At 57.5% G+C, this 17,604-nt stretch overlaps 8 protein-coding genes across 8 annotated transcripts; 5 read left to right on the plus strand and 3 right to left on the minus strand.

The window, feature by feature from the left end:
* Positions 1-1,427: 1,427 nt before the first annotated feature.
* SCHCODRAFT_01142628 (uncharacterized protein) lies at positions 1,428-2,890 on the plus strand (the record flags this gene model as incomplete). Its single annotated transcript, XM_003036884.2, has 8 exons — positions 1,428-1,606; positions 1,820-1,853; positions 1,934-2,076; positions 2,149-2,303; positions 2,356-2,388; positions 2,459-2,487; positions 2,538-2,675; positions 2,726-2,890. 8 exons carry the CDS (start codon positions 1,428-1,430, stop codon positions 2,888-2,890), a joined length of 876 nt encoding a protein of 291 aa, XP_003036930.1.
* Positions 2,891-3,211: 321 nt separating this feature from the next.
* SCHCODRAFT_02624461 (uncharacterized protein) lies at positions 3,212-3,681 on the minus strand. The gene has a single exon (XM_050345238.1). The coding sequence runs from the start codon at positions 3,481-3,483 to the stop codon at positions 3,307-3,309; it is 177 nt and encodes a 58-aa protein (XP_050200775.1). The 5' UTR covers positions 3,484-3,681; the 3' UTR covers positions 3,212-3,306.
* A 1,132-nt stretch (positions 3,682-4,813) lies between these two features.
* SCHCODRAFT_01029157 (uncharacterized protein) lies at positions 4,814-6,852 on the minus strand (the record flags this gene model as incomplete). Its single annotated transcript, XM_003038257.1, has 6 exons — positions 4,814-4,955; positions 5,030-5,074; positions 5,204-6,315; positions 6,373-6,484; positions 6,527-6,562; positions 6,815-6,852. The coding sequence occupies 6 exons, from the start codon at positions 6,850-6,852 to the stop codon at positions 4,814-4,816; spliced, it is 1,485 nt and encodes a 494-aa protein (XP_003038303.1).
* Positions 6,853-7,730: 878 nt separating this feature from the next.
* SCHCODRAFT_02274985 (uncharacterized protein) lies at positions 7,731-8,374 on the plus strand. Its single transcript, XM_003036885.2, has 3 exons — positions 7,731-8,123; positions 8,177-8,289; positions 8,341-8,374. The coding sequence occupies exons 1-2, from the start codon at positions 7,852-7,854 to the stop codon at positions 8,283-8,285; spliced, it is 381 nt and encodes a 126-aa protein (XP_003036931.1). The 5' UTR covers positions 7,731-7,851; the 3' UTR covers positions 8,286-8,289; positions 8,341-8,374.
* Positions 8,375-8,660: 286 nt separating this feature from the next.
* SCHCODRAFT_02624471 (Bystin-domain-containing protein) lies at positions 8,661-10,508 on the minus strand. Its single transcript, XM_050345239.1, has 7 exons — positions 10,322-10,508; positions 10,061-10,264; positions 9,848-10,001; positions 9,741-9,801; positions 9,345-9,672; positions 9,167-9,281; positions 8,661-9,113 (listed from the first exon to the last, which is right to left on the minus strand). The coding sequence occupies exons 1-7, from the start codon at positions 10,478-10,480 to the stop codon at positions 8,770-8,772; spliced, it is 1,365 nt and encodes a 454-aa protein (XP_050200776.1). The 5' UTR covers positions 10,481-10,508; the 3' UTR covers positions 8,661-8,769.
* A 33-nt stretch (positions 10,509-10,541) lies between these two features.
* On the plus strand, positions 10,542-12,355 carry SCHCODRAFT_02540875 (NAD(P)-binding protein). Its single transcript, XM_003036886.2, has 6 exons — positions 10,542-10,617; positions 10,668-11,163; positions 11,218-11,364; positions 11,415-11,457; positions 11,507-11,649; positions 11,700-12,355. The coding sequence occupies exons 1-6, from the start codon at positions 10,603-10,605 to the stop codon at positions 12,137-12,139; spliced, it is 1,284 nt and encodes a 427-aa protein (XP_003036932.1). The 5' UTR covers positions 10,542-10,602; the 3' UTR covers positions 12,140-12,355.
* Positions 12,356-12,488: 133 nt separating this feature from the next.
* On the plus strand, positions 12,489-14,219 carry SCHCODRAFT_02624477 (uncharacterized protein). Its single transcript, XM_003036887.3, has 7 exons — positions 12,489-12,540; positions 12,588-13,130; positions 13,523-13,620; positions 13,761-13,803; positions 13,860-14,012; positions 14,071-14,140; positions 14,189-14,219. The coding sequence occupies exons 1-6, from the start codon at positions 12,535-12,537 to the stop codon at positions 14,116-14,118; spliced, it is 891 nt and encodes a 296-aa protein (XP_003036933.1). The 5' UTR covers positions 12,489-12,534; the 3' UTR covers positions 14,119-14,140; positions 14,189-14,219.
* A 489-nt stretch (positions 14,220-14,708) lies between these two features.
* Positions 14,709-16,290, plus strand: SCHCODRAFT_02624486 (carbohydrate esterase family 1 protein). Its single transcript, XM_003036888.2, has 7 exons — positions 14,709-14,848; positions 14,906-15,044; positions 15,168-15,350; positions 15,411-15,525; positions 15,583-15,605; positions 15,664-15,737; positions 15,791-16,290. The coding sequence occupies exons 1-7, from the start codon at positions 14,742-14,744 to the stop codon at positions 16,011-16,013; spliced, it is 864 nt and encodes a 287-aa protein (XP_003036934.1). The 5' UTR covers positions 14,709-14,741; the 3' UTR covers positions 16,014-16,290.
* Positions 16,291-17,604: the final 1,314 nt, after the last annotated feature.

A 17,604-nucleotide genomic window follows, 5' to 3' on the forward strand; every position in this document is an offset into this window, starting at 1 on the left:
CCCCCCTCCCCATCCCGCCACCCTCGTACACACTAATACACGCTACTTAGCAGCCGCGACGCGTAGAGCGCGAGCGAGAATCCTCGCTCGCCCTTTTTTGCCTTTTCAACACCTCTTCCCACGCCCTTTCGTCCCCCTTCGCGTAGATATTGATATATACGTTGAATCATCGTCTTTTTCTGGTGCTACAGCACCTTTCTGAAGCACGTTGACATAGACGGGCCTCGTTCGCGACACACCGACACGCCGCGCGAAGCGCGGCGTGTCGGTGTGTCGCGAATAGTAAATACCCATATAATCATCAAAGGTTCGGCACCCCGCCGCTTGCGTATGGCGTGTATTCCGCCGAAAAAATAATCACGGTCGCGTTTCCGCGTCACGCAATCGCGGTTCGCCTTAGGGAGGCTGCAGTCATTGGAGATGGTGTAGAGGCATCCTACCCACCGCTCTGAACACTTCAATGGCCTTGGAACTGGCGAGGAGGGACAGAAAGGACCGCCGACGCTGTTCGGCCATTGCCGACGAGGGCGGCAAGTCGGTCCGAGATCGCCGCCTCGTTCGCTGCCCATCTCTCTTCTAGTCCTCTCATCGTCGCACACGGACCGGGAACTGTAGAGGCAGTAGGGACACAGTTCTACCGTTACTCTGGAATTAGTGCTTGCTTTTTATGTGTCGGAAACCTCAAACCGCCCGAAGGTAGCGAGCATGGTAACTCAAGTAAGGCAGGGTCAACTGGGATTTATAAGTACGTCGAGGTGGTCCATCTACATCAGCGCCATCTGAGTGCGAATAGGAAGGAACAAAGACGAGCGGCGATCTCGGACCGACTTGCCGCCCTCGTCGGCAATGGCCGAACAGCGTCGGCGGTCCTTTCTGTCCCTCCTCGCCAGTTCCAAGGCCATTGAAGTGTTCAGAGCGGTGGGTAGGATGCCTCTACACCATCTCCAATGACTGCAGCCTCCCTAAGGCGAACCGCGATTGCGTGACGCGGAAACGCGACCGTGATTATTTTTTCGGCGGAATACACGCCATACTTGCGGCCTTCCCCCCCCCGATTTACTATAGATACGGTCTTGAAAGTTTCGTAAGAATTGAATTACAGGAACAGATGCAACTTGAGCTCGGCTGCCAACACGCATGAAGATTCGTGAATTCTGTCCTCAGAGTGAATGACTCCAGCCCTCGTTTTGCTTCCCCCGCTCGCTCTCATCGCCCCGTTCCGCGACGACCACCCTTCTTTGTAGTCGCTTCAAGCGCTGCGGCACTGTCGTCATCGACATCCAACCGACGTCGGCGTATTGTGGGAGCACCAATTGCGATGTCAAAGTGAACTCTTTGATCGTTCCCCGACGCATGCAACGTCCAACGCGACGTCTCGGATGCCCAGAAAAATCACGGCACGCGCCCCTTTCTTTCCTCTCACCACCATGCTCCCCGACCTCGCGCTCGCCGCCGCCATCGCCGTTGGGCCGCGCATGCGCTCTACACGCGACTCTCAAGCCTGGGAGACCGGGGGAACCATGGTCGGCACGATGGCGAGGACGTGGCGCGGACAAGCGAGGCCACCGTTTGCAATGCAGAACGAGGCTGGGGATGGATATTGCTGGTAAGCTCATTGCCGTCACTGCTATCCATCGTGCTGACCCCGTACCCAGCCATTTTCTGCGATTCCCGAACCGCCGGAGGCACGCGCGGGCCCCCTCGACGAGTTAGTGAGATACCCGACCCCTTGTAGATACTGGGTGACCCGATAAAGGTGTGTTGAGATGCTTCCTCCTTGCCGTTGTGGCGACTTCAGGACCATGCTGACTGGTCTCAGCAGCATCCCCTGCTCCTCTGACGTCGGGGACAAGGTTAGTCATGCCCCAGCCACCTGTTTATCCGATTCCCATGTCGCTTTCAAGCGAAATGAACGTACTGACACTATATTCAGGTAGTTTCCTACGACCCCGAACCGCCGGAGGCACGCGTACGCACCCCTCGAGCGAGAGAAGCAAACGTGAAGGCCACCCCCACCCTCGCACCTCATTCGCTCAGGCTCAGTGGCAATTCGCGCCAGAATATGGGCGTGACTCGGTGAGTGATTGGTGCTATACACGAACTCAACCCCGCTCCTGTGTTGATGTGATGCTGACCTTGTTTTTCCAGATATTCTTGTCGATTCTGGACCGCCGGAGGCGCGCGCGCGGGGTTCCTAGGCGAAATAAGCGAAGACGGTGATACCCTCACCCATCTGACGGCCTTCGTGCGGGGCCAGGGATGGGTGCCTCGCGCTCATTTGTCCAGGAGGGGCTTGAGTTTAGGTGAGTCGCTCTGACTGAAGTTGTTAAATACATGCTGACCCCTTTGTTCAAGTAATTTTCGTTGAGCCCGAACCGCCGGAGGCATGTGCGTGCTACCTCGGCGAAGAATGCGGAAGGGGTGGGATACCCCCACCCTCGCGCGGGGCCAAATGAAGGTGCTGCGTCGCCGATGGCGCCTGATTTGGTGAGTTGCCTCACCAAACGCGTGGATGCCATATTGACTCCTTCGTTTAGGCGTTTTTTGCAGACCCCAGACCGCAGGAGGCATGTGTGCGCACCCTCGGTGAACGACGCGAGAGGGGTGGGGTACCCCTACCCCTCGCTCGGGCCTGGAGAGAGAGAGGTGCTGTGCCCCCATGGATACATATTCTGGTCAGTCGTATCGTTACATTCGTTGATTTCATATTTATCCCTTTTTTCAGGCGGCTTTTGTGGACCCCAGACTGCCGAAGGCATGCGCGCGCACCCTTGGTGAAGGATGCGGGAGGGGTGGGGCACCCCTTACCTCCTCATGGCGAGCTCAGAAAGGCCATGGGGCACCCCAATCGTCGAGGGAAGCTCTTTGCTCTTCCCACGACGAGTGTTAAGCCAACAACGAAGCCTTCGCGTGCTGATACACGCGAAGGAGAAGCTCAACATATACAAAGGAGGCACGTCGGGACCAGGTAAGCCTGTCGCGGCCTTTGCGACGTTCAGATGACTGACCAACTCTTCAGAACTCGGCAAATACGACCCTTTCACGCCGACGTGCCGCCCTTCAAGAGTTCCGAGAACGTGATTTTCGGCGAGAAGGAACATCCCTCCATCCATGTCGTCGCGCTCGGCCCCGACGCGCTAGTTCCTCGACGACGCCAGAAAACGAGCAAGGCGTCGCCTCGAATGAGACTACAACACGATGACGGCATGGGAAGAAACAGATGGAACATGCGGGAATGAGGTTATGTGCGATGTGAGGGATGCGCCAGAGGGCGCCTGCGCCGCCCCCTCCATTCTCGTTTCGACCTCAAGAATCATCGAGGGGAGTCGCCTGGAGGTCGGGAACAACTTTGTGAGCTTGCCGTATCTTTCCTCGAGGTATGGCAAGGGCGGGGAATGCGATAGGGAAGGAGAAGGGGGTGGTGTACACGCAGAGGGCGAGTTGTGAGGGGTGGGGGGCTTGTCTGAGTGGACGAGGCGTCATGTGAGGGAAGGTACGAAGCTGTTTACCAAGTCGTACTCGCTCGAATTGTCGGGATCCAGCCTTATCTCGGTGAGACGGGGTCAAGGTCGAAAGAGAGGGGAGGAAAGGGGGCACTTAATGTGTGTGAGGGGCTCCCGCCACGTCAAGGAGTAGTCGTGCGACGTCTACGAAGGCGCTCGGCACGGGAAGGAAGGCCCGACGCCAATCTTCGGGAGAAGGACTTCAAGTTCAAGGAGAAGGGGAAGGAGGGGACCTGCTTCCGTTGTCGTAGGTACTCTAGGCCTACACCCCACGTACGTAGACTACGAATATCATCTATTTCACCCCATCCCCACCTTCGCGCGATTCAACAAAGGTCGAAATGAGTCGAGTGGCACAGTTGCCACAATTGTTGAGTTGGCCGAAATGCGCCGCGCCCCCTCCATCGAAGAGGGGCTTGCTGCACCTCACCCTTGGGATTACTGCCCTTTCCCCACTTTCTCCCTCTCCTCCGCTTCGTTCTACTTATATTGTCTTTGCTTGAGCGATGTATTTCACTCCCAAACATGGTAGGTGCATACTCGCTCTCAAAATGGGCCGATTTGGGCCCAGATGTCCGACTTTTCCTCTGACTTCCCAATGACTTTGGCCCAAATGTCCGTCAATTTTTCCGACGTGGGGGGTCCAAATCGTCCCAAATGTCCAAAAGTGGGTACTGAGCTCTCCGCCTATTATCAGGGGTCCTTCAAGCCTACCCTACATCACATGACAAAGCAGCGGGTCATACCTAACTCACCGCATGCCGCGCGCAGCGTTAGCCCTCTAAGAACTAGTGTATTCTCATTGAAGGTTCGGCACCCCGCCGCTTGCGGCCTTCCCCCCCCTGATTCTCTTCACCCCTCGTCTTCGTCTGTCTGTAAGGGCGTATACTGTACCGGTATGTATGGAGGCAACCGTAACGCGTAACGCGGGCCCAAAAAGTTGGCTATTTAGAAGAAAGTAACGCATAACGGAGGGGGTGGTTGCCATCGCGCAAAATCCGTCGAAAATCCAAATATTTTTCAGCGCGGCCCAGACGGTCTTTTTCGCTCCGAGATAGGCTGTTTGCGTCGTAACTGTTGCATCGGAGCCTTCCTGCCGATGTACGTCCACTTTCCGCCTAGCAAGAATTCAAATCTACCTTGAATGGTTGCCTATTCAACCAACCGTAACGCCTAACGTGGGGGTCGGTTGCCTACTGGCGGAGGGTTGTTAGCGTAACGCACCCCCTACCGGTTGCCTCCATACATACCGGTACAGTACGCATCTGCGCGTCAAGCTAAAACAAGGAAGACATGCACGCACCCGCATTTCAATCATCATCCAATGACAAGTCCGCCAGAATCTCCGTGTACCTTCTGTACCGCCCATGACTGTGATCCGTACAGTCGAAGTGGTCTTCGTCCACCGTCGTCGTGATGTACCCCTTCTCGACGAGGATCTCGATGTCATTTCTGTTATGGAGCGTATGCGTTAGTGTCTGGTGGGCAAGCGAGTAAATCGGCGCGCCAACGCGGGCTTTACGCACGAGATGCTCGCCGCTTGCGCCACGACGTCGTTCTTGAAGTCGGCTCTGGATTGTGTGCTTAGTTTCTCGCAAGGACTTCCTCAAGGGTTCCGGGAGCCGCGTTATGCGAGTCAGGCTGAAGGGCCAACTCACAAAATACTTCTCTCCCCCGCGATACTCTTTGAGACCACGTACTTCCCGATATCGCCATGGTACACGCCGATCCACTGGTCGTGGGGCCCGACCTTGTGGTACGCCTTCTGGATGCAGAGGATGATGTTACGCTGATCGGTGGTGAGGTCGGCAAGGGGTTCGGGTGAGCGAGGGGTGGTGGCGTGTGTGCGGTGGGCTTCAGGGTGGCGAGGAGAGGTGCGTGGGGATGTGTCGAGCTCAGGAGTGCGAGGGGAATTGTGAGTGTGCGACGAGCGCCTGTGCTCCTTGCTCTTCCGATGACTCTTGGCGGCTTCAGGCGTGCGCGGCGCGTGCGTCGTATCCTGTATGGGCGATGTCTGCGGCGTCGCGCGCGTCACTCGCTGAGGCGTCACCGGCTCGCTCTTTCGTGACATCGCAGAGTCGCTCTTCTTCGGCGCCGTCTGTTCACTCCTCCTCGGCGCCGTCTGTTCACTCCTCCTCGGCGCCGTCTGTTCACTCCTCCTCGGTGTCGTCTGCGCCCCCCGCGGTGGCGACCGTTGCGCGTGTGGAGGTGACTGCTGCGCGCGCGGAGGCGAATGTTGCGCCCGCCCCACCGCCCCCTCCACCTTATTCGCGGCCAGATGCCCCGAGATCGAGTACGCCGGGTCCGGGTACGGCTCGTCGGCGAGCGAGAGGCGGCTCACGACGGAGGTGAGGTCGTTCGCAGACGTTGTGCATGCGGAGCTCATACCACTGGTCGCAGAGCTCATACCACTGGTCGCAGGACTCTCGACGAAACTACTGGGGTGAGGGCCTGCAGAGTTGAAGTCCCGAGTGTCTGCGGGGGTCACGTCGCGATTGCCCTCTGACTTGCTCATCTCCTCGACGGGCGTATCGACCATGTCGAAGCTTTCCGCCGAGTCGGACGCGGTCGATTGCTCGTTCACGGAGACGTAGGAGCTGAAGCCGGAGGAGCTGCGGCTTGGTGTTTCGACGGGGGCTGGTGTCTTGGCTGACTTTACCGCTGGGGCGTGCTTGGGCGTCGGACTAGGCTTGGGAGTCGTTGTAGACTTTGGCGTCGTTGTCGTCCAAAGCGGCGACACCGCCTTCTTTGGCGTCTCGGCTCGCTCTGCCGCTTCGACTTGCTGAGGCGTTGACTCGGGAGCTTTGGATGTCTATGCAACGATCAATACGCGAGGACGACTGCAGCAATAGCCGACGCGTGCACTCACAATGCCTTTCGCCTTTCGGATTCGCACGGTGTCGTACATGCAGCCGAACTGGTGCGCATATGGCTCGAAAGGATGCTTGATGGGTCGTAGATCCGTGACAACCAAGGATATCCTGGAGCGAAATGCATCCAGCTTCGCGATCACACGAACGTACAGGATGTGTCTTTCGTCCGGTATATCTTTCGGATTCCTACAAAGCTCTGTCAGGCAAGGTAACTACAGCCAACAATTGAGAGGCTCGCACGTCAACTCGTCTGGCAAGTGATTGTAAATGGGGCAGTCTTCCCACATCTTCGCGGTGAGTTGGCCTGTGGAGTCGAATAGAGTGTAGGTGCGACTCTCCTTGTCCGCGCCTGTCCCGACTCTGAATGTCCTCACGTTGGCGACAATTAGAGCCTGCCAAGGTTAAACCATTGAAGTGAGGGATATCGCGTGTGCTTACGTTGATGAACGAGTAGCCGTCATCCAGGGCCCATACATCGTCGCGCGAGGCTCCATGATCCCGTTTGGCGCTCAGAACTTGCCGAATGGTCATTCGACGCACGCCGTAGACGCTTTCTTCGCCCTTGTACTGCACAGGCTCGGAGGATATTAGAAGCAATCATGAATGCTCAAAAGATGTCAAATTACCGGACTGTTCTGAGAAGGAGCGCACTGCGTTTGCGTCGGAGTGAAGGGAATGCTCTTAGTCGAGGTAGGTTTAGAAGGGGATGCCTTGGGCGGTTCGGAAGAACGAGACGATGCGCCGTTCCTCGCAGGCGTCTTCACAGGTGTGGTGGGCTTGTCAAACGTCCTATGGTCCTGTACCCTGACCTGCCTACTAGGTTCCTTCGGGGCGGGTAGTATTTCAGGTGCTTTCTCAGTGGTCGATGCCGCTCCTGGACGCGGTCTCTCGTCTGCACGTGGCGCATCGTTCGCTCGAGATTGGGTAGCGGGAGGCGCTGCAGTGTCGTTGAAGAACGCCTCTAATTCTTCTTCAGTCAATTCACAGGCATTGCTAGATATCTCATTCTCGTAGTAGAGAGGGGGCGGAGCCATTGCAGAGAGCTTTGAGAGGCGGTTGAGAGCAAGAGATGAACATCGCTCGTTCCCACGTGCCCGCGTGTACCATCGATGAGTCACGGTCACAAGTTCGAACCGGGACCGTCACTGACTTGCTCCCAGCGACCATGACTTGCGCTTCCTTCCAGTCGTGAACTTGCTTAGCGACTGCCGAACTGAAGATCGTACTTGCCATGATGGCTGTCTGAGGTCAAATAAACTGGCGATGTACGCGCTCGGCTCCGTCTACATGGGACGCTCTGCTTGCGGCCGGTCTGGACCAATCGCCTTGGCTCGATTATCTACCGACTTTGTAGTCTCATAAACTCTACCCCGCTCGGCAGCCCCCCATCCCACAATAGCCATCACACCGCCCTCGTATCTAGGCTCCCGTGGGGTATCCCGGCGTCGCGCACGCTGCGCCCCTAGACGACCCGAATGGGCCTCCGCCTCGACTCGTGGCCAGGCGCTCTCGCCGCCTCTCGTTTTCGATGGACTCAGCGTCCACCCCACTCGCGCCGCTATGGGGTCATCTCCCCGCACTCTTCTGATTGTGTGCTGCGGGATAACGGCTGGATATATAAGAAGGGCGGATCGGGGTGGGAGGATAGGAAGCAGCTGCCTACCTGCCTTACGCCCACTCTCACCGACGCTCAAGCGGACGCTCGAATACCCTTTGAGCCTCTCGTACCAAGCAGAATTCAATCATCGTATGTAAATTTTGCACTCTATGCCTTGCGAAGTCGCTGATGAGGTTTTGCAGTATCGATTTGACATCGTCCTTCTGTATCTTCACCATGGGCCCCATCTCCACTCGTGTTTGGACTCTCGTCCTCATCGCCACCGGTGAAGCGAAGCGCGTGCGCGTATAATCCAGTACGTCCTGTCCGTCCTCTACGCGTCCTCAACGCTGACCTACCACTCCAGCCGCGCCCCCGATCTCGCATTGCTCTGACAGCAAATTGTATTTCTACGCATTTTCACTAATTTATCGTATGTCAACGCTCCCCTCTGCTTGGCTGGCTATTGCTCACGACCTTGTGCAGGCATGGCCCTTTCCCCGGTCTTCCTAGTCTGAATAGGAGCTCACGCTGTATCATGTAGGGCTTTTTGGATGCAATACGTACATACTTGAACATCGTCTCGTGGAAAACTCGCTCGAAGTGTGATGTCCCTTCTGGCAGTAATTCGACTCTGAAGAAGTCAAGTTGCAGAATGGTCTATCTTGATTCTTGAGGTCTTCATATCGATCTTGCGCTGTCCGGATTCAAACAAACAGGCCTCTACGACGCCATGAGCGTAAAACTGATACATGCAATAACTGAATACAGTAGATAATGCCATCTCCCCATCCCCTCACGCCATCTCCACATCCCCGTCCCCCTCCGACCTTGGCGCCCCGCGCTCGACCGAGTTCACAATCTCGCGGCGCACCTCGGGCGAGATCTGCGCGTGCGGGTTGACGCGGATGACGTCGAGGAGGGCGTCCTTTTGGTCCGCGGTGAGGTCGGAGGCGTATCTCTGCACGAAGACTAGCAAGCTCTGATGCCACAGCACCGGTAGCCTGTGCGCGTCCCCTCGCCCGCGCGACTTGTACGTGTTCGAGAGGCGGATGAAGTGGAAGACCATGGCGTCGACGACCTGGTAGGGCAGCTGGAACTTCTTGTCCAGGAGGACGCGGATGAAGAGGGAGTTTGGACCTGAGGAGAACAGTCAGGAGAGTATGGCGTGGCCGCAGAACAAGTGTGCATACCAGTGTAGTCCATCTCCGCGATCTTCTGCAGCGCTGCCGCTGCATGCAGCACTGGGATCTTCACTCTCGACAGCACAGACGCCATGATCGCTGCCTCCTTCAACGTGCAGCCTTGCTGTCAAGGGAAAACACCCCGTCAGCTCCTCCATTCCTCCGAGTCAAAACACCTTCCACCCACCTCACACATCGGGAACAACAACCCCTTGAAGAACGCCGCCGGCTTGAACATCGCGCGCTTCAGCGCCTCATAGTATTGCGGGTTCAGCTTCTTGTTCTCCCGGATGTCCTCCCGGATCGCATCCAAGAGCACGACCTGAAAGAAGAGCTGCGCCTGCGCGGGCTTCATCGAAGAGACGAATATGCGCGTCGCAGCCCGACACGCGTGCGGCGTCCAGTTCTCCGGGTGCGTGAGCGCGAGGAGGCGGGCCCAGGCAGGGAGGGAGGGAATGATTTTGAAGGGCTTGGGGAGCGGGCCGGACTTGTATTTGGAGAGGAAGATGCCCATTCTGGGAAGGGGGATGCGTTAGTGGGGATGCGTTAGTGGGGATGCGTGAGGGGGGAGGTGGGGGCGTACTTGTTATACGCCTCGACGACGCGGGGGTCGAGTCCCAGAGCAGGATCGGGGTGGTCCGGATCTATTCAAGGTGAGGAGGGAATGGTATGCATGAGCGATCGGCGCACCTTGCTGGGCTGTCGTTTTGAATCGCACTACGCCGCCTTCTTCTGTCTCTCCGCTGTCCAGCTTGGCGAAGATGAGATCGGCGAGTGTTTTGCGCTCTCCAGAGCTGGGGGGAAGGAGCGCGTCCAGTGTCTGCATGTCCCCTTCGTCAATTTCCTTGGGGAATGCATTGTGATTAGCTGGGTGCTGGTACAATTGAGTGATCGGTGGCTCACGAAGATCTCCTCGACGTCCCCTGCGTCCTCTGCATCGTCAAAGCCTGTGTCGTCGTCCTCATCGAAGGCTACTGGGGTCCGTGGCTGCAAGTTCTGAGGTTCATCCTGCATGTCATCCGCATCGTCGTCCGAGCCCTCGAGCTCATCCTGCTGATCCTTCGCAAGCTCGAAGATACGGCGCGAGGTCTTGGGATCAAGGATAGCCTGACAGGGTAAATTGTGAGGTTAGGCACCCGAGAGGGGGACAGGAGTTCAGCGCACATCGGTGTCAGGCTCATCTCCGTCGCGACTCTTCCTCGACTTCTTGCGCCTGCCCGGTGCTGATATGCGCCCGTATTTTGCCTCAGTCTCGTCCTCGTCGAGCTGGACGAGGAGCGGGTCGTGGCGCGTCTTTCCGGTGGACCTGGGTGCGCGCGGCATGGCTCGAGCGCGCGGTGATGAAGGGGAGAAGAAAAAAGATCTAGATCAGGGGCCCGTCGCGCGGAAATAAAATCGGGCGCGGCGCGTCTGCAGTCCATCCGTCCTTGCCTCTGCCCGCCATCATGTCGCCCTCCACGGTCAGTTGCGCGCCGTGCCGCGCCCGTCGTGTCGAGCTCATTGTCTGCAGATCCACATTGTCGACAACAAGGGCGAGGAGATCAAGTCCGTCGGCTTCAAGCGCTTCGGCTTCGACTCTGAAGTGTCCATCGACGCCCTGCGCGCTCTGTACCTTCGCCCGCACTATTCAGAGAACTCGGAGGATGCGTCGGGGAAGAACAAGGTTGCGGATACCGACCACGCCGCGTTCACCGCTGGTTCTGAGGCGTACCAGTCGCAGGCCATCTACGACCCGAAGTCCAAGTCCATCTCGTACACCACGCTCACGCGTTTCCCGCCCGTGCGGCTCCTCCCTCCCTCGGAGCGCAAGCGCATCCTCGTCACCGGTGGTGCTGGCTTCGTCGGTTCCCATCTCGTCGATCGCCTCATGCTCCTTGGCCATGAAGTTACCGTGCTCGATAACTTCTTCACCGGCTCCAAGACGACTGTCAGCCACTGGGTCGGGCACCCCAACTTCGAGATGGTCCGCCACGATGTCGTTGAGCCCTTCATGATTGAGTGCGATCGTACGTGTATAGCCCTGTCCAGAACCGTATAAGCTCGCTCACATCAGTCCCTAGAAATCTACCACCTTGCTTGCCCTGCTTCACCTCCCCACTACCAATACAATGCCGTCAAGACGATCAAGACTTCATTCATGGGCACTCTCAACATGCTTGGTCTTGCGAAGCGTACGAAGGCACGCTTCCTGATCTCCAGCACGTCTGGTACGTGAAGCCTCCTATCGCGCGCTCAAGGGCGTTCTGACGCGTCGCAGAGGTGTATGGCGACCCAGAAGTTCACCCTCAGCACGAGGACTAGTACGTGTGTCCTAAAGATACTCCTTCATCATACTAAACCGGCACCCAGCTGGGGCCATGTCAACCCCATTGGTCCGCGCGCCTGCTACGACGAGGGCAAGCGCGTCGCGGAAACCCTCACGTACGGCTTCCACCGTCAAGATGGCGTTGACGTGCGCGTCGTCCGTATCTTTAACACCTACGGGCCACGCAGTGCGTACAATTCATATATACCCGCATACATCCCTCTAATTTTACATCAGTGAACCCCTACGATGGCCGCGTCGTCTCCAACTTCATTGTCCAGGCCCTCAAGGGCGAGGACCTCACGGTCTATGGCGACGGCAAGCAGACGCGCTCCTTCCAGTACATCCACGACCTCATCGACGGCATGATTGCGCTCATGAACTCGGACGAGACTCGCCCGGTGAACATTGGCAACGGCGACGAGTTCACGATCGGCGAGTTCGCGGAGCTCGTGCGCGACATCGTGGAGAAGGTGCAGGCGGAGGACGGCGTGAAGCCGGCGCGGAGGGTGCAGGTGGTGTATAAGGACCTGCCGACAGACGACCCGAAGCAGCGCCGGCCGGACAACACGCGTGCGCGCCAGACGCTGGACTGGGCGCCCCGTTGGACGGTGCGCATGGGCCTGGAGGAGATGGTGAGGTACTACAAGGCGAAGATGGCGGAGGGCAGCCTCTAGATGGGTGATGCTATCGACGAACTGAACGAGTGTGAATGGAGGTTCGGAACGTTGGAAAGACTGTATATTCTACATAGGGAGGACTGCGTAGCCTGCCTTTCGCGTGTAATTTCTGGGGCTTGGGGTCTCTTGGTGTACTCTTAGACATAGAGTATGTGTTCCTTTGCAGTAGAGCGTACTCAACGATGATGCCTTTTCGATCATCTGAAGGCCCTGTTTTCGACATGGACTGTCAAAGGCGAACGTCGTGCCTGCAGCGTGCTCCTGTCGAACTGTGACCATCACGCACGCATCGTTATGCTGTCACGTTGCCACGCGCTGCCACGCTTCGCGCGCGTTGTTCGAACTGAACAAATTCGACTTTACTACCGATTTGCAGCACGCATTTCGCCGGCATGTCGGTCAGTCATTCTTCAATACTGAGGACGACGACGCTCTGACCTTTTAGGACCCCGCCAGTATCAAAGCGCTGCTCGATCAGCTTCGGGAGTCTGACGAATGGCAGAAAGTGGCGAGCACATCTGCGAGTTCGGCGCCGATTATAGGTGGTCCATTGCCACTCAGGACAACTGAGGGTCCGGGGCCTATGCTCGTAGATCCAAGCCCAGAGTCTGCAGACGCGGGGGCTATAGCAGTTGACCCAAGGCCCTCACAACCAACTGCGCCACCAGCAACGGCGCCCACCCCTTCCGTGGCGGAGTTACTCTCTCAGTTGCAGCAACCGGTCGCGCCTCCACCTGGAATATCTTCCTCTGGCCGAGATCTCCATCTGCCTGCGCACGGTGGTCTTCGTGGTCCTTCGCGTCCTCCTGTTCCTTTCATAGGAGATGCTCGCGCCTCCGCCGACCCACCGACTTTCATACCGGTCGAATCGCCCACGCCGGAGCCCGCTGCACCTCGGAAGGACCCGCGGTCGCTGAACTATGCGGAATCGCTGACTGCTTTGGGTCGGCTGTCCAGCGACGCCGAGTTTCTGTCGTTTTTGAAGCAGGTAAGTAGCTCTCTCTAAGTCTCTTGTTCGTGAGATATTTCCCCTCGTGCAAGGATCTCCATCCGTGCGAGCCCCCCTTCTGATTAATGTGCGAAAAATACGGAGCGCATAGTTTCCAATAGCCGTATCATTTGCCTCAATTACCAGGCCGCTGGTTCTGCAGAACAAGCTATGCCTTTCCTGGTAATACCGGCAGTCGAATGGGGATGTGGCCTCTGATAGCGGATCGCCCTTCCCAAGCCTTCCCATCGGATTTCCACATCATGTCGTCTTTCCCAAGCCCCACTTTGCGCCGATCTTTCCCTGGATGGGAGTTATGCAGCCCTGGGCGCGTGCTATCCTATCCCCACCTGGCCTAATGTTATTAAGACATCTCACGAACATTCCCATAGCTCAAGCGCGAGCAAGATGAGCTTGAGAGGAAGCTCGCCACTGAGCGCGAAGGGATCCGGAAGAAGCACGAGGAGAAGGTGCGGGTGGCGAAGACAAAGTGAGTACTTCTGCTCTATCTAGTACAGCCGTACATCCCTGTCATGATCAACTGGCTGAAGATGCGCGTCTATCTCATCGCATCTCATCTTATCCTACCTCGCTGCTATCAACGGACTTCTACTGACCTTCGTGACCTAGAGCCACGATGATAGGCGGAGGGATCAGCGCACATGAGGCAGACGTGCGTAGCTTCACTACAGCGATGCATAAGTTATCGATTTATCGAAATACGCAAAGATGTTGCAAAGAGCATACCGGAAAGACCTCGAGAATTTCGACCGTGAGCGCGTATTGTCTGCATGGCGAGCGCTCGTCAAGACGCAGCAGGCGGCGATGGAAAAGCGTGCGGTGCCGGCGATGTTCGTTACAACTGCGAAGGCGGATATGCAGGTGAGTATGATCTCTTGTCAAGTGTAGAATATGCAGGAGGTTCACACGTACCTTGCAGCGTCAGAAGAGGGTGATCTCGGTCCTGGAAGATATGATAAGCGACTAGGTGGACGTATTCAATGCTCAATGTATGATTATCTTTGCCGGTACGTATACGACCGTACAACAACCCTCAGACGATACTCGTCGGGTACCCGCCACGAGGGAGAATCAACGATGGGAAAGAAGCCTCCGACCGACATAGTCCCGAAGTTCTCGACCGTCCTCGAGATCAGGCAGTGCGGGGTAAGTAGATGAATTCCCACCGCCCACTAATCTAGCGAATAGACGCGTCCTCCGAGGATGTACTGACGGCCCGCCGACTCTTCCTCGGGCGATCCCTGGGGAATATATTCATATTTTCACCCGCCGGTAAACTCCCTCGTCCATCGACCTGGTGTTAACTTGGGATCGCGCTCATGTGACCGGATACTCGCATATGCAGTCGCGGATATTCCTTCCAGCGTGGCAGTCGGCGAGGAAGGCGTCGCGGCCTCCCGCTATACAACGCATCCCGCGCGGTCGGTAAGTCTGAGAGCCTGCTGATCCTTCTCAGCGATCCGTCTCTGAGCCTTCGCGGTGACTATGCGAGACTCCACGAGCTCTGTATCAGCCGCCGCGATACCTATAAGAGCGCATGGTGCTCCCTTCGACATCGACAACCGGTCTACCACACGTCCAGCGCTCGCCATGAAATTCTCCAAGGTCACCTCCCTGCTCGCCGCCGCTGGCGCTGCGAGCGCTGCCTCCTTGCAGCAGGTCTCGAACTTCGGTACCAACCCCACGGGTGTGCAGATGTGCGTCTTGCACGAGTGAACGTAGGCAACGACTGAGACACTCACATCGCTACGCAGGTTCATCTACGTCCCCGACCAGCTCGCCGCGAACCCGCCGATCATCGTCGCGATGCATTACTGCACGGGCACTGCGCAGGCGTACTTCCAGGGCACGCAGTACGCGAACTTGGCGAACAGCATGGGCTTCATTGTCATCGTCAGTGGCTTGTCCTTCCCCTCACTTCGTCCTTCACTATTCCTTCCCTTTCCTCTTCTCCGTCGCCTTCACCCCTCATCTCCCCATTCTATGCGAACGCCTACTCACCCAAAACCTCCCCAGTACCCCGACGCGCCCGACTCTGGAGGCTGCTGGGACGTCCACTCGGACGCGACGCTCACGCACGACGCGGGCGGCGACTCGCTCGGCATCGCGTCCATGGTGCGCTACACGATCGACCAGTACGGCGCGGACCCGGCGCGCGTGTTCGCGACGGGGACGAGCTCGGGGGCGATGATGACGAATGTGAGTAGCTTCGTGTAGTCGTTGGTTTGGCTCATGCTAAACAACTGTGCTACTCACCAGGTCCTCATCGGTGCTTACCCAGACCTCTTCGCGGCTGGCGCGGCGTTCTCGGGCGTGCCCTACGGCTGCTTCGCGGGCCCGTCGATGTGGAACTCGCAGTGCGCGCAGGGGCAGCGTGAGTTGATTCATCTATCCTTCGTTGTTCATCGGATGATTGAACATTTTCCCGCAGTTATCAAGAGCGCACAGGAATGGGTGAGTAGATCGACTTGTTCGTTAGCGTAAAGCGATACACGATACTAACGCCTCTCAGGGCGACCAAGCCCGTAGCGGCTACTCCGGCTTCAGCGGGACGCGTCCGAAGATGCAGGTCTGGCACGGGTCTGCGTGAGTATACCTTCCTTTCATCAGCCCGTCCCGTACTCATTCCCCCCTCCCAGTGACACGACGCTCTACCCGCAGAACTTCTACGAGGAGGTCAAGCAGTGGACCAACGTCCTCGGCTACGCCGAGGGCTCGGGCACGAACTCGTCGAACGACCCGCTGTCGGGGTACACGCGCACGACGTACGGTCCCGACTTTGAGGCGATCTTTGCGCAGGGCGTGGGGCACACGGTGCCCGAGCAGGCGAATGATGTGCTGAGGTTCTTCGGGTTGGCTTGAGGGTGATCGATGAGGGGTTGTAGTATCGTGTTTGATTCAAGAAAATGTGAGCTATTGGAATCTGGGTCCATGTTGTACAGGGTATTGGGTATGCTGGAATACACGACTTGTTTGCGCGCCTGACTGCCAGCTTTTTTCCGAATATCCTTTCGGCCGATGTGTATGTTGGACCCTGTTGCTCGTGGTCATCTGTTTGCTCATCTGGGCGCCTGCGCTTCAGTGATGCCCTTCTAGCGCTGCAGGTGAGTCCCTCAGTGATTCCTACTCTGCCTGTTCTCCCCGCCGTACGTTCACTGCAATTCCTCAAATCCCTCAGAATGAAAATCATGATGACTGCCCGCCTCCGCCTCAATGAATCCGACGTACGCTTTACGTGTCCATGTCGAGCGAGGGATCTGCATAATGATGCACCCTGCACACTGCACATATGGCCGGCTGCATTCCTATTTCCTACGGACATCTAGCACCGAGTGAGATCGCCAGTCCATTCTTGCCCGCGAGGTCGGCGCGTCCGTCGCGGCGAGCTCACGGTGCGGTCTCGTTATTCCGTCGGCGACTTGACTTTAGAGACCTTCTTGATGCGGACTGCGAGCGGGTATGAGGGCCGACGATGAGCAGGTCAGGCCGGCAGCAAGCAGGTGTGTGGCGGACTGCGAGCATCGAGCGAACATGGACATGTTTTGCTCCCGTTGTCGAAGCTGGCTTCGCTGTCAGCGGTGGCATTTTTGAGTTACTTCCGTGTAGAGGAGCAAATAGTGACAAACAATGCAATGTTGAACTCCGGCATTCTTGTATATTGGCTGGCGGGCGTTAGAATACATGCTCCTTGCCGATGTTCTGTCCGCACTAGCTGAATGTCCAGCCCAAGTAGCGGCCTACGAGAATCCAGGGCGTGGTGTCGGAGGTGAGTCACGAAGCCCGAGGTATCGCGGCGGTTCCCCGGTGTTGGGCAGTATATGGCAATGTCGTCGCGCCCACCGCCGGTGCTTCCTGCGCTGTCCGCTCGTCGTTGAAGCATGAGCGCTTCACCGACAACGACTGTCCCAACCTCGCGCTTTAGGGGTCGAGTCCGTCAGTCCGGTGGCAAGCGGCGCCCATGCGAAGCTAGCGGGCGGCTTTCTTGCCGTAGCCTCCTGTCGGTCGTCACCTCGCGCCATCCCTTTCCTGCAGAGCCCGAACAGACGATTGCAAGGGATGAAGAGGGCCGTGAAGGGTGCCATCGCCAACGGGACCTTCGGACGCAGGTGATCACGATGTGGCGGCGTACACGAAGGCGCGCATCCTGATAAGGAGTGGTCATGGGAACTTCTTTTCAGCCGGGCTTCTTGGAAGAAGGTGCGGGCTGGTTCCGATGACGAATGCGGTGGCTGCGACGCCCTGGGCCTTGGAGGGGGGCGGCAGGAGGGGGTTGAGGAGGGGGCAATGAGTGCTACAGGACAAGCCCGTATGTTCCCCGACATGAAGAGACATGGGAAGTCTGCCGTAAAGTCCCCGCGCAGTTGCCATTCTGGATAGACGCAATGCATTCAATTATGGTGATCTGATCGGCGCCGAAAACGGGCAAAGTACCCCTGTTGCCTGCCTGGCCCTG

Source organism: Schizophyllum commune (assembly GCF_000143185.2).
Source record: "Schizophyllum commune H4-8 unplaced genomic scaffold SCHCOscaffold_5, whole genome shotgun sequence".
Taxonomy (NCBI): domain Eukaryota; kingdom Fungi; phylum Basidiomycota; class Agaricomycetes; order Agaricales; family Schizophyllaceae; genus Schizophyllum; species Schizophyllum commune.